The sequence below is a fragment of the Gossypium hirsutum genome, chromosome D08, assembly GCF_007990345.1.
Source record: "Gossypium hirsutum isolate 1008001.06 chromosome D08, Gossypium_hirsutum_v2.1, whole genome shotgun sequence".
Lineage (NCBI taxonomy): Eukaryota > Viridiplantae > Streptophyta > Magnoliopsida > Malvales > Malvaceae > Gossypium > Gossypium hirsutum.
The window spans coordinates 21,804,647-21,817,273 of NC_053444.1; the positions used below are offsets into that span (position 1 = coordinate 21,804,647).

General features: G+C 35.1%; 1 protein-coding gene across 1 annotated transcript; it reads right to left on the minus strand.

Annotated features, from left to right (window-relative positions):
* Positions 1 to 8,883: 8,883 nt before the first annotated feature.
* Positions 8,884 to 10,357, minus strand: LOC107917491 (transcription factor IBH1-like 1). Its single transcript, XM_016846840.2, has 2 exons — positions 10,144 to 10,357; positions 8,884 to 9,753 (listed from the first exon to the last, which is right to left on the minus strand). Exon 2 carries the CDS (start codon positions 9,750 to 9,752, stop codon positions 9,186 to 9,188), a length of 567 nt encoding a protein of 188 aa, XP_016702329.1. The 5' UTR covers position 9,753; positions 10,144 to 10,357; the 3' UTR covers positions 8,884 to 9,185.
* Between the last annotated feature and the right edge of the window lie 2,270 nt (positions 10,358 to 12,627).

Genomic DNA, 12,627 nt, shown 5'->3' on the forward strand with positions numbered 1-12,627 from the left:
GTCGGTCTCGGGTTCGGGGTGTTACAAAAACCCCCCTTATAATAAGTTTGAGGGGTGAAAACCCTTGTATAGTTAACTAGGATTAGCCGCACTTCTCTCCTAGTAGAACTAAGGGACTTGTTTTTCAATCAGAAAAGTATTATTTGTATTTTGCTAATTCAATTAGGATTTTTCTATCTCTCCCTATAAATAGATTACACTGGTAGAGCTATTTACACATAAGTTTTAGATATTATTATTTTCTGGCAATAGCAATTCTATTGATTTCTATTGATAGAGAGATAGATTTGATTTTCTACTGAAAGTAAGAAATTTATATTTGGTTCTATGTTTGATTTGCGATTGTTCAAGCCCACACTCAAAGCGATTCATTTTACAAGAATAGCGGGAAAGTTCATTCTGTTGAAAGTCAGGAACGTCTAGGATCCATATCACACAAAACACAAGTATTTTTTGGAAAAAAGTTTATTATTATAAATATCACAAACTGACTCAGCTTTCAAATTTCTAATTTTCCAGTGTGACAAAGAACCGTTTTTAAACCGGATTTTTTCCAACACAACTTACATGTTAACCATTTGTGAACCAATTCATTTATTGAAATTCCTATTTTATACTTCTAAGAATAGCTTCATAGTTTTATAATATGTTCTTTCAAAACATTCATTTATATAATAGGTTTCCTATATGAACTATGTACTCCATTTTTAGTTCTTTGAACTAGAGTATGCTTGAATTATCAGTTTCTTTAATATCATTTAAGGTGAGTTGATTAGACCATACACTACTAAAGAAAATTATTATTTTCATCTCAATTCGTTAAGAGTCCTTTAATTCACAACATAAGGTTTTTCTTGTGGTTTTTCTTGTGCTTATTATCAACATTTAAATTCATTTTCGTCAATAGAAAATTCTAGCAACCCAAGACTAGATACGAGGGATCCCAACCCAAACACACCAAGAATAATACGCTAAAAGCAATTGCATCTAAAGACATGAAGAAATGGATCTATAATGCATAAGTGTTATGCGCAAAACTACTATACATACCCAAAGTCTTTATACACGGTCAGAATTGTATCTCCTAACACATGCGCGCTAATGACCCCTATGGTATGCCAATTCTGTCCTTACTAGTCACTAAGTCTACTATGGGGTATTATAAACATATTCTCGTATAATCTTTAGGGCCATTTATAAATTGGATAAATCTTTTACTTTATCACACATGTTGGCACCAAAGTGCCATATTATTTGCATACATATTTTCACATTTCATTTAACCTTATACATGTGTACATTTAATAAAATTGTTCTAAATAGTGGAAAGTAATATTTCCATTGCTCTTTACCTTTTACATAAAAAATTTCTTATTTTAAACATAGTATTGACTAAACGCATAAATCCTTCATGAGCTTTCTCTCACTAGTCATGGTTTCTTTCACTTGAAACACCATAAATTCTAGCTGAAAAAGAAAAGATTAAAGAAGATCTCAAGCTCATGGAAGGGGTTTCTAATAACTTTTGTTAAGAAATCAAGGTAACTGAAGAGAATCTTCAAGAAATTTCAAGAAAAATCATGGAAGAATGAAGAAGAAGAAGAAGACCTCTAAAGGGGGGAGCTGGTCGGATGTTCATGGCTGAATAGGGGTTCTTGCCCTTATTCATCCATTTAAAATACTCTTTAAAAGGTCCAAGACCCAAGTCCACAAACAAGCCCAATTTTTTTAAATAGTTTATGATCCACTTTTATATTTCATTAGCCGTTTGATCCAAAACTTATTTCACCCAAATAATAATTCTCAAATTTAATTATTGAGAAATTATTAAAATGCCCTTTTTGACAAAATTACCATTTCCCCCTTTTTCTTTTTCTTTTTTTTTTTTGTCTCTTTTACAATTCTTTCACAATAACAAGCAATTATCATAGTCAAATTTCAAAATCCACATAAAACCTTTAATTTTTAATTTATGTACCGTAAAAATTATGTCTTTTTCCTATAAAATTGAGAAAATTATAACTTTTCCCCTATGCTTTCACACCATTCATATTCTAACTTATTTTTTTTCAAATTAATTAATAATATTTCACCTTTCACATTTTGGTCATATTTTCACTTTAACCCTACAATTTTTTAAAAATTTTAATTTAACCCTTTTTTCATGTTTGCACTTCCAAAATTCTTTTCATAATTTACAAATTCCAATATCAAATTTATTTCATAAGAAATTCTTTGTCTAACAAAATTTCTAAATTTTCTCAAAAAATTCATTGTTCCATTATCGGAATAGTGCGGCATGTCTAACCAAAAAATTTCGGATTGTTATACTAAGATAGTGAATCATCTCTCTAAGTAAGACCACACACACTTAATAAAACAAAACTACATAAACATATCATTATCATTGTATTCATATTTGTTCTTCATCTCTACCTCAAACAATTCAAACTGCTGATAGCATTGTTTACGCTAAAACATTGTTGCAATTACTGATCTAATCTATTTCAAAATCTTTTCTCCATTAATCGGTAGATGTAAATTTTGCAAATCAACGTATAGAAGACATTGGATTGAAGCAAAGTGGGAATTTGAATAATAATGGACGTGACATATTCTTCTTTACCTAGAAAATGATGGCATATTTTGAAAAAAGAAAAAGAAAAAAAAGAATAGAAAATAATGGCATATATAGTTGTTTTCTGGTGAGAAATTCTGACGAATCACAATTTTTAGTGCTACCTTTTCAAGCAATTCAGCATATCGCACACTTTTCGATTGCTACAAATGCGGGTTGCATGCCTTAACTTTAAGAAAAAGTAAATGATATGATTTCCCTTAGCAAAATCATTCCACATATATATTACCTAGCTATTTGAGTTTTGATATTAAGTAAGCCACATCATGTTAAGATCTATAGTGAGCTATGTAAAATATCATTGAATATGAAAAAAAAGGTATTTTGTATTATTATTTTAATCCACTAATTATACAACAACGGTATTTATAGAGTATATGAGTTAGCTACTGCAAATAACTGCTGCTAACAGCATAACAATTTGAATAACAAACTAAGCAAACTAACCACTAATAATATCAGAGTCGTTATTTCTATAATTTAACATTCATCAATCTTCCCGACGGGTAAAACCCGAAGAAGAATCCGAAACCGAGCAAAGGACGAAACAGACAACGGCTTAGTAAGAATGTGAGCAACCTGATCACACGCAGGTACCTCACCAACAACTATAGAACCATCAGCAACTCTCTTGCGTACGAAGAACAAATAAAGCTCTACATGTTTAAATTTGGAATGCAAGACAGGATTAACAGCAACTGCGACTACACTTGAGTTGTCACACCAACTAGTAGGTGAATCATCAGAGTGGAGTTGTAATTCCTTTAGCAACGAGACCAACCAAGCAATATCACTAGTTGTTGCAGCAAGACTCCGATATTCAGCTTCAGCTGTGGATCGCGAAATAACTTGTTGTTTCTTGGAACATCATGATATTGGGGTGTGACAAAAATATGCACAGTAACCGGTTGTAGAACGACGATCATCAAAATTTAGCCCCCAATTTGCATCGGCATAACTGACTAAAGAGAGCCGAGTAGATGAGTGAAAAATAATCCCATAATCCAGGGTACCACACAAATATCGCAAGATGCGTTTTAATGCAACTAGATGTATAGTAGTGGACGTATGCATAAATTGGCATATACGATTCATCGCGTAAGCAACATCAGGTCAGTTAGGACCATGTACTGCAGTGCACCCGCAAGGCTTCTGTATTCACTAGGGTCATTAAGATGATCCCCGTCATCCTTAGATAAAGATGAGGAACTAATCATAGGAGTATGAACACTCTTTGCATGAGTCATAAAACTCCTGTCAAGCAGGTCACGAATGTACTTCCGCTAGCACAAATGAAGACACCCTTTAGAGGAACGAGTGACCTCAATCCTAAAAAAGTAATGGAGATCACCCATATCCTTAAGTGAAAGCTCCGTATGCAACTACCGAACAAAACTATTTATACATGTAGGCACGCTTCTAGTAATAATAATATCATCTACATACATAAGGACATGGATAGTGGAGTTAGGTGTAATTTAAATAAACAGAGATGCATCAAATCTTTGATATAAGAAAACCAATTGAAAGAAAAAAACACTTCAATTTTTCAAACCAAGCACACGGAGCCTAACGTAGCCCATAAATGCATTCTTTAGACGACAAACCAAAGGTTTGCCACTAGAGCCATATTGAACATACCCTGGAGGTTGCTGCATAAACACTTCATCAGTAAGATCACCATTTAAAAAAGCATTATTCAGATCTACCTGATGAAGCTACCAGCCCTTCGAGATAGAAATAGACATAATGACTTAAATAGTAGCAGGTTTTACCACTAGACTAAATGTTTCCTTGAAATCATACCCAAGTACCTAAGAACACCCTTTAACTACTAATCGAGCCTTTCGACGAGCAACCGTACCATCAGGATTTTTCTTCACTTTCAAAATCCATTTAAACTTGATCACCTTTCGACCACTCAGTAATGGAACAAGTTCTCAGGTGGAGTTATTAATGACAGCATCGTATTCAGCCTGAGCAGTGACACGCTATTCTGCAGTAGAAATGCTTTATGAATCGTGTTAGACTCAATAACTTCAACTGATAGAGCCTTGGGTTTAAAGATGCCGGCCTTAGACCGAGTAACCATTGGATGTGTATTTGTTGGGGGTAAAGGAGAGGACTAAATAGTAGGAGAAGATAGAGTGTTTGTTGGGGGTAAAGGAAATGACTGAATAGTACGAAAGGCTAGAGTATTAGTGGGTATATTGTTATCGGTAGGAAAAGAGGAGAGAGGACATGGCTCAGGACCAGAGCTCAGATTATCGTGAGGAATTGCAGAGGTCGAGGGACTAATATTAGAAGGTGAAGAAAACTTAGGAGGATGAGCGGATAAGGGCTCTGAGGGCTGAGAATAGACAAGCTTAACAAGTGGAACATATGTTGGTGAGAGAGATTGACCTGACAAAGATGTTGAACCTCCCGGACCAGACTTAGTAAATAGAAAACGATATTCATCAAGCACAACATGACGAGAGATAACAATCTTACCATTTTGTGTTAGATATTGATAACCTCTATGTTGAAAGCTATAACCCAAAAAGATACATGGTTGAGAGTGAAAATCCAACTTGTGATGCAAAAATGGACAAAAATATGAAAAACAAAAACACCCAAATACTCGTAAATGATCATATATTGGATCTTTTCCAAGTAGAACCTTGTACGGAAATTGTCCTTTCAACAATGAGGTAGGAAGACGATTGATGAAATGAACAGCACAACTACATGCATAGCCCCAATAATCCATAGAAAGATCTACTTGGGCCAAGAGAGTAAGACCCATGTCAACAATATGTCGGTGATTTCGCTCAACCACCCCATTCTGTTCAGATGTATGAGGACAGGATAGTCTATGAATTATCCTTTGATTTGCCAATACGGACATGAAAGCTTGAAACTCACCCCCCAATCACTCTGGAATTGTCAGATATTTTTCCCAAATTGAGTTTTGATTAATTGCTGGAACTAAATAAAGTAATCCATCGCTTGAGACTTCTGACGAATAAGATAAATCCAAGTAAAATGAGTGCACATGCCAATAAATGAGACATAATACCAATTTCATCCACAGGCAACTAACGCAGTCCCCATAGGTCAAAGACAACCAAAGCAAAAGGATTAGTATATTCAGTAGTAGAATTTGGAAAGGACAGTTTGTGAGACATTCCTTTTTGACATGCAACACAAACATTATAAAGGCAAACCTTATTACAAGTAATATTATAGTTATTTAAAACAGTCTTGATAATAAAAGCAAAAGGATGACCAAGACGTTTGTGCCACCAAGTAAAAATGTCACAACTATCAGTTCAAATTTAAAGTCCAACATTGGTAAGAGAAGGAGCCACAGCAAACGAAACAGACTCAACTTGCGGAGAAAAATGATAGAGCCCATAACGAATGTGGCCCTTCAGCAAAATGTCCTGAGTCTTGATGTCCTTAACAACACAATAAGTCGAATGAAATTCAAAAAACACATTGTTATCAGTGGCAAACTGAGACACAGATAGAATATTCTTCCGTATAGTCGGAACACACAAAACATTAGATAAGCTAAGTAATTTATGCTGTGTAGGAATTACTGAATTACCAACAGACATGATCCTGGTGGAAGTCTCGTCACCAATTAAGAGAGAATATGTACTTGAGTAAGGGGTAGAATCATTTAACGCAGAAGCATCGCGACAGAGATTGTGTGTGGCCCTTGAATATAGATTCCAGGACGCAGTTCCAACGGGAAATGGAACATAGGAATCAGTGCCATCAAGATTGGACCCAAACTGAGTAGTATGAATATTAGACCCAGTAGAGTTGGACACATCAGACACATGTAAATTGGGTAGACAAGGGAGCCCAACACACGGATCAAACCAGTATATACACAAGCCCTTGGTTTGGTCCACCAAGGAATTGAGGGCCCAGATGCAGGAAAATCACCGTCCCTAGAAGGCTCAAGTTCACGCCCATGCCTAAGGTAATTAGGAAATTCCACATAATTGGACGTTGGTCCACTTGGAATATTGTTTGCCTGCGGTCCAAATTCATAATGGGGACCAGAAGGGCTATCATGGACGGGTAGACAAGGGCCATATTCTTTTGATCTACCAGTAATAGCATTAGTCCCAAAATCAACAGCACGTAGCCTAAACTGTGAGTCTGGACCAAGCGCAAATTGATGCGTCAAATGCCCAGGCCCAACATGTAAACCTGACCCATTCGTGCACCAAAATCCATCACCAAAATTAACAAATGGGTTAGAAAACCTAGGAGGTAACAGATGCAAGTGAGGCGCAACACAAAATCCTTCAAAGGAAAATCATTCGGCACTATCGAGAAGCTAGCAAAACCATTAGGAGCACACGACTGCGACTGCAACGATAGGCCAGCAGCAGAACTTGACGCTCAAGCCATCGACGTCCGTCAAAATCACGATTATAGCGATAATAGCATCGCTAGGCTAAATGCCTAAATCGACCACATATTTGGCACTAAATTCGAGAGTAAAACCCTCTACCACGACCGCTAGTCAGAGGGCGGCCACCACGAACCGACTCCACCAGCGATGGCGATGGAATAGACTCCGTAAGATTGGCATGGATCAGCACCTCTGGAAGCGCTCGCAACTGTCGACTCTCATATTCGAGTAGCAAATCAACGAGACGCTGAAATGGCAAGCGTTCAGATGAGAATAATGCTAACGTAATCACAGCATCGAACTCCGGTGGATGACCTACAAGGATAATCTCAACTTTCTCTGCCTGCGAGATCCGAGAGCTAGAGGCATCGATCAAGGCATAGGTATTTTGTATTCTTGCTATATAGTCTTTGATTGAGAGGTTACCTTTCTTAACAGAATGCAATTCATGACGAATTCTTTACAACTTCGCACCAGTGACTGTTGCGAAGAGACGAGTGGTCGTAGTCCAAACATCACAGGTCGTTCAAGCGTCAATAAAGGAGGATAACAGCGAGGGATGAATAGTACAGAGTAACCAGGAGGCAAGCAATCGATCTTGTTGAGTAAATGCAGATGCATTCAGATTTGGAAAGAGAGATCCTTGAGATGATTGCACGAAACGCGGCAGAGCAAGTAATGTCCCATCCAAAAACCCTGTCAATTCGTAACCTTTAACGATTAACTGAATGTGTTGCTACCATTGAACGAAAATTCCATTATCTAGCTTAACAGTGTCATGGTGAGGAAAGGAGTTAATGATCTAATCACCAGTAAACGTCGAACAGCCAGGCTCGGCAAAAGCAAAATTAGCAGAAGTAGTGGTAGTCATGAGTGTGAATGAAAATCAGGACTCCAACATCGAGGCGACTGATACCATGTTAAGATCCAGAGTGAGCTAAGTAAAATATCATTGAATATGAAGAAAAGGTATTCTGTTTTATTATTCTAATCCATTGAATTATACAACAATAGTATTTATAGAGTATATGAGTTAGCTACTGCAAATAACTGGTGCTAACAACATAACAGTTTGAATAACAAACTAACCAAACTAACCACTAATACTACCAGAGTGGTTACTTCTATATTTTGACACAGCTAGACAAAATAAGTTAAGATATGCTATATATGAGCAAATGTTCGATCTTTGTTTTGAAAGCAGCTTCACTGTTCCTTGCTGTTGTCACACTAACATGCTTTGAAGTGAAGGTGTTGCACGGATGTGCAAGTTTTAGTTTTTATAGATAGCTTTCATTGAAATATGACCAAAAGCTGTTTTTCTCTTATTCCCCCCCCCCCTTTTTTTTTCTGTTTTACATATACCTCAATAATACAAAGCCCTTTGATCAGTTTTCTTAACCAAAAAAAGCACAGAAAAGAATAACACAGCTGTTTAAGAAATACTCCAAATGGTAAGCCTTTTTTATTCGCATGCATTCATCGTTTGCACCGAATTATTCCCTCTCATTTTCACTCTCTCTTTCTCTCTCCACATGCACACCCAACATCTATTCATCGAGTTGCTAAATGTTCTTTGAAATGTATATGTACACTTATTCATGCTACTAAGCGAATTAATACTTTTTGAAACCATGTTCCATTTATTTATCTTTCAGTCATTTATATGTTTACAGATTATATTTGGTTATTTCCTGTAGCCGCTGATAATCAAACAAATCTCATTACCGTTTGTTTCCTATGCTGAGCATTTATGGAACAGTATATGATTTTTTTTAGACGAAAAAGGAAAAGTCAAAAGAATAAGATGATTTAGCACAATATAAATTAGAAGATGAAGCATAATATACTTGGTTTTAAACTAGGCATAGAAACTACAAATATATAAGAAACTTATGCTTGTCATTAAAAACTTAATGCAAGTCAACAAGGTCTTGTAGAAGATTGAAATGAAAGCCTTGATTGGCTTACATATATATAGTTCATCTGTACAGGCATGCCTCAACTGTTCCAGCTTCCCATTTCCTTTCATTTAGCTAGCTAAGCGTTGGGCCCAAGAGAAAAAAATAAAGATATTATAAAGATATATTAAATAATTAACTGAAGAGCAATTTACCATTGATGCTCTTAATTAAGGTTCACTAGCTTTGAAGCACTGGCAAGACTTCGCATTACATCAACCTGAGCTCGGAGTGATATGATATAATCTAGGGTTTCCTCAATCAAAGAGACGCCATTCATAAATTCTCCCCCAGGGATTAGACTTCTCAAAATTTGTCTTCTTTTCCCAACCAACGTTTTCACAATAGAGCTCGGTCGAGCCGCTTGAGGTGCACATTTTATTGTTCTTCGGATTACGCTACTCCTTTTCAGGATCTTCTTGCTTCTGATCCTCTTGTTGTATGCCATTGCTCCTACTGGAACCTTCTTCGTCGGTTGCCTCTCTGACGCCGGACCCAATATTTTCTCAGCTAGATGTTTGTCAGCATTGCCTTCTTTAACGGCATCGGCAATGAGAGCTCGACTCCAACAAGTTGTGCCCTTTCTTGCAGAAGCCATGGCTACATCTGCTGACAACTTAATAACCTTTTTTCTCTCGAAGATGCTCATATTCTTCTTTGAGGAACGACATCTTTGGAGACCCAGTATCCATTTCTTGAGAAATTCCTGCTTCAGTGAAAAAGGAGAACGCATCCTGCACAAAGGAAGGGAATTATGAGTTCCAATGTGGTATCAGTACATTTGTTATATTATATACTACGGTCCTTTCAAACGATAACTATCACCCGAATAGTCACATTTCTCAGTTTCACCTAATTCTTATATTGAAGTAAAATGGGAAAAGAATATGTCATGAATCGAAGATTTAAGTTTAAAGATAAAGCAAAATACAGGAGGCAAGAGAAGTAGCTAGCTAGGGTTTCAAAGAAGAAAACATTGGTGCGGACAGAAGCGTAAACCAAGAGATCAAGATTGTGACTATACAGTACACAGCATTGCTTAAGCTTAGTTTAGCTGCTGGATAGATATGCTCAAGGTTAAAGTACTAAATATAAAATAATATTAAACCAAAGCCAGTACGTACCTTGCTAAAACTTGTTCTTGTATAGAAAGAGAAAATAGCAAAAAATTTAATCTAGAGAGAAGAAGCGGAAACGAAGTTGCAGAGAGGGAAAGCAGTTCAACAGATCCAAGAAAGTGTATCAGAATCGAAGAAAGAGGTTCAGAGAGAGAGGGAGGAGAAATGAGAGAGAAATGTGTAGGAACCCCATTTATTTGCTCAAGTGAAAAGCAGTGGTGGGACTATAAGAGAAAGACACAGCACATGCAAGCACATGGCATACATGGCCCACCGCACAAACCCTAAACGATACATTAAAATAAACTACTTCTACTTTTATTAGACTTGTAAAGCATACAATATTAAATAAAAAAAGGTTCATCACATTACTGTAATGCAAACCTAACATTTTTAACTTGCTATGAATACAAACAAAAAATCCTAATATGCACTCGTCATTTCATGGACAACTATAGCTAGCTGGTTTTTCTTTGTGAGGAAATTAAGGAGAAAATTAGATTTTAGCTCGAAGATAAAATTATCCCAAAATGTTGAAAAGAATTCTATAGCAAAATGTTGGCATGTTAATTCCCTGGTAACATAAAATACAATAATGCTTATTGATAACTTATATACTAGAATAATGAAGGCTAAGTTTCAAAATAGAATTAAAATAGGATTGCAAAATATTGTGAATTTAAAACTCAATTAATTGAGTGAAGAAAAGAAATTTTTCTTATCAAAGTAGCTTTTGAGTCTGATTCTTTAGTGAGATTGATCGCTGTCTAACCAAATCATTCATGTGGATTGGATACAGTTAAAAACGGAAACTAAAATATGGTAGTGTAAGTTTAAGACTGAAAAAGATGAGAAGAAAAGTTGAGTGTTACATTCAAGACTGAAATGACTTTTGAGGCTTTTTATTTATTTTGTGGCGATTAATTAAAGCGTACCCTACCCTCAAAATAGATAAATAAATAAAGCGTACCCGGGAAATGTATCGTGGATCACAGGGCGTCTGTGCCATTAGTTTTCGGCAGATAATCTGACCTACGTGGTATAGTTTTAGTAGAATGGGTGAATGACAACAAAAATTCATTGAGATATAAGTTCCAATTCGTGTAAAAGAATATAAGAACATTTGAGAGGGGAATATGATAAACCCTAGATCACTTTGGACATTGAGAAGCATTTACTTGTACAAATCTAATACAGATGTTGATAACTATAGTAGACATCTGATACTTATAAAATGCATATTTATATTTTTCCTTTTTAATTTCAAACATATTTACATTTGCTAATTATCTGTAAGTTATATAGTATAATATATATTTATATAAACATGAGGTTCAAAAAAAACTTGAATTGACGAAAATACTCATTATTTTTTATCTTATTACTAAATTTATTATTAAAAATAATTATAGCATATAATTTAAGATTAATAATTAAAAAAAGTTCAAATAAAATAGAAGTTTTGATAATTGTACTTTTAAAACAATTATAACTTAATAGAAGTTGTGATAACTACACATTTAAAAATAATTAGATTTTAAATTTGTAGTTATTAATTTTAAAAATTGTGTTAATTTTAAAATAGAGTTATTATTTGAATAGAATTGTAACACCCCATACCCGATCCGTTCGCTAGGTCCGAGTTACGAGATATCACATTCATTACCGGAGCAACTATGATCAATTTAACAATTCATACAGTTGATTAAGTTCATTGTATGATCATAACATATTTTACAATTATAATCGAGTTTTAAACAAGATTACGAAAGCTTTTTTGATAATTCGAGGTCGTTTAAGGACTAAAATGCACAATATTAAAAATTTTCAGATTGGTGACACGACGTCGGGGTACCACTTCGTGACTTTGAACAAACAGTGAATAGCATCGCGACGTTAAAGGTTCGTCGTGACAACGTGACATACTGTTTACAAAGTTTCCATATGGTGTGAATCCACTTTAACTGAACCAAAAGTACCTATTCCATATTTCAAGCACTTAAAAATAATACATAATTCAAATCACTATTTAAGAAATCCTTAAGTAATTTTATTGTAGAGATTCTGGTTTTTTATGATTAAACTAAGTGAGCAGTTATTTCAATTCGAGATATAAATTATATAATCAAGATTTCAATAGATCAATTGATTTTAAGTTGATTTTTTGCTTGAAAATGATAGATCTCGTATTACCTAGCTAAGCTTTTGTTTTAAAGTGATTTCTAACTTAAAATGAGATTTGGGTGGTTAAACATCTATTTCGGCAAAACCAGTTAAGCCTTCGGTATAAAGGTTAAAAGGCATTAATTTGTGATTTTAGAATGATTTAATTATATTTGTTGTTGTTCGTAATACCTTCGTATTATTTTTGATGTGTATCTAAAGTACCAACTTATTTGGGAGTGTTCGCAACCAAGGACAAAGGCAAACAAAAGCTTACTTGAGCTTTGTTATAGAAGTAAGTTGCTAAGGTGAACGGTCTTGTGTGTT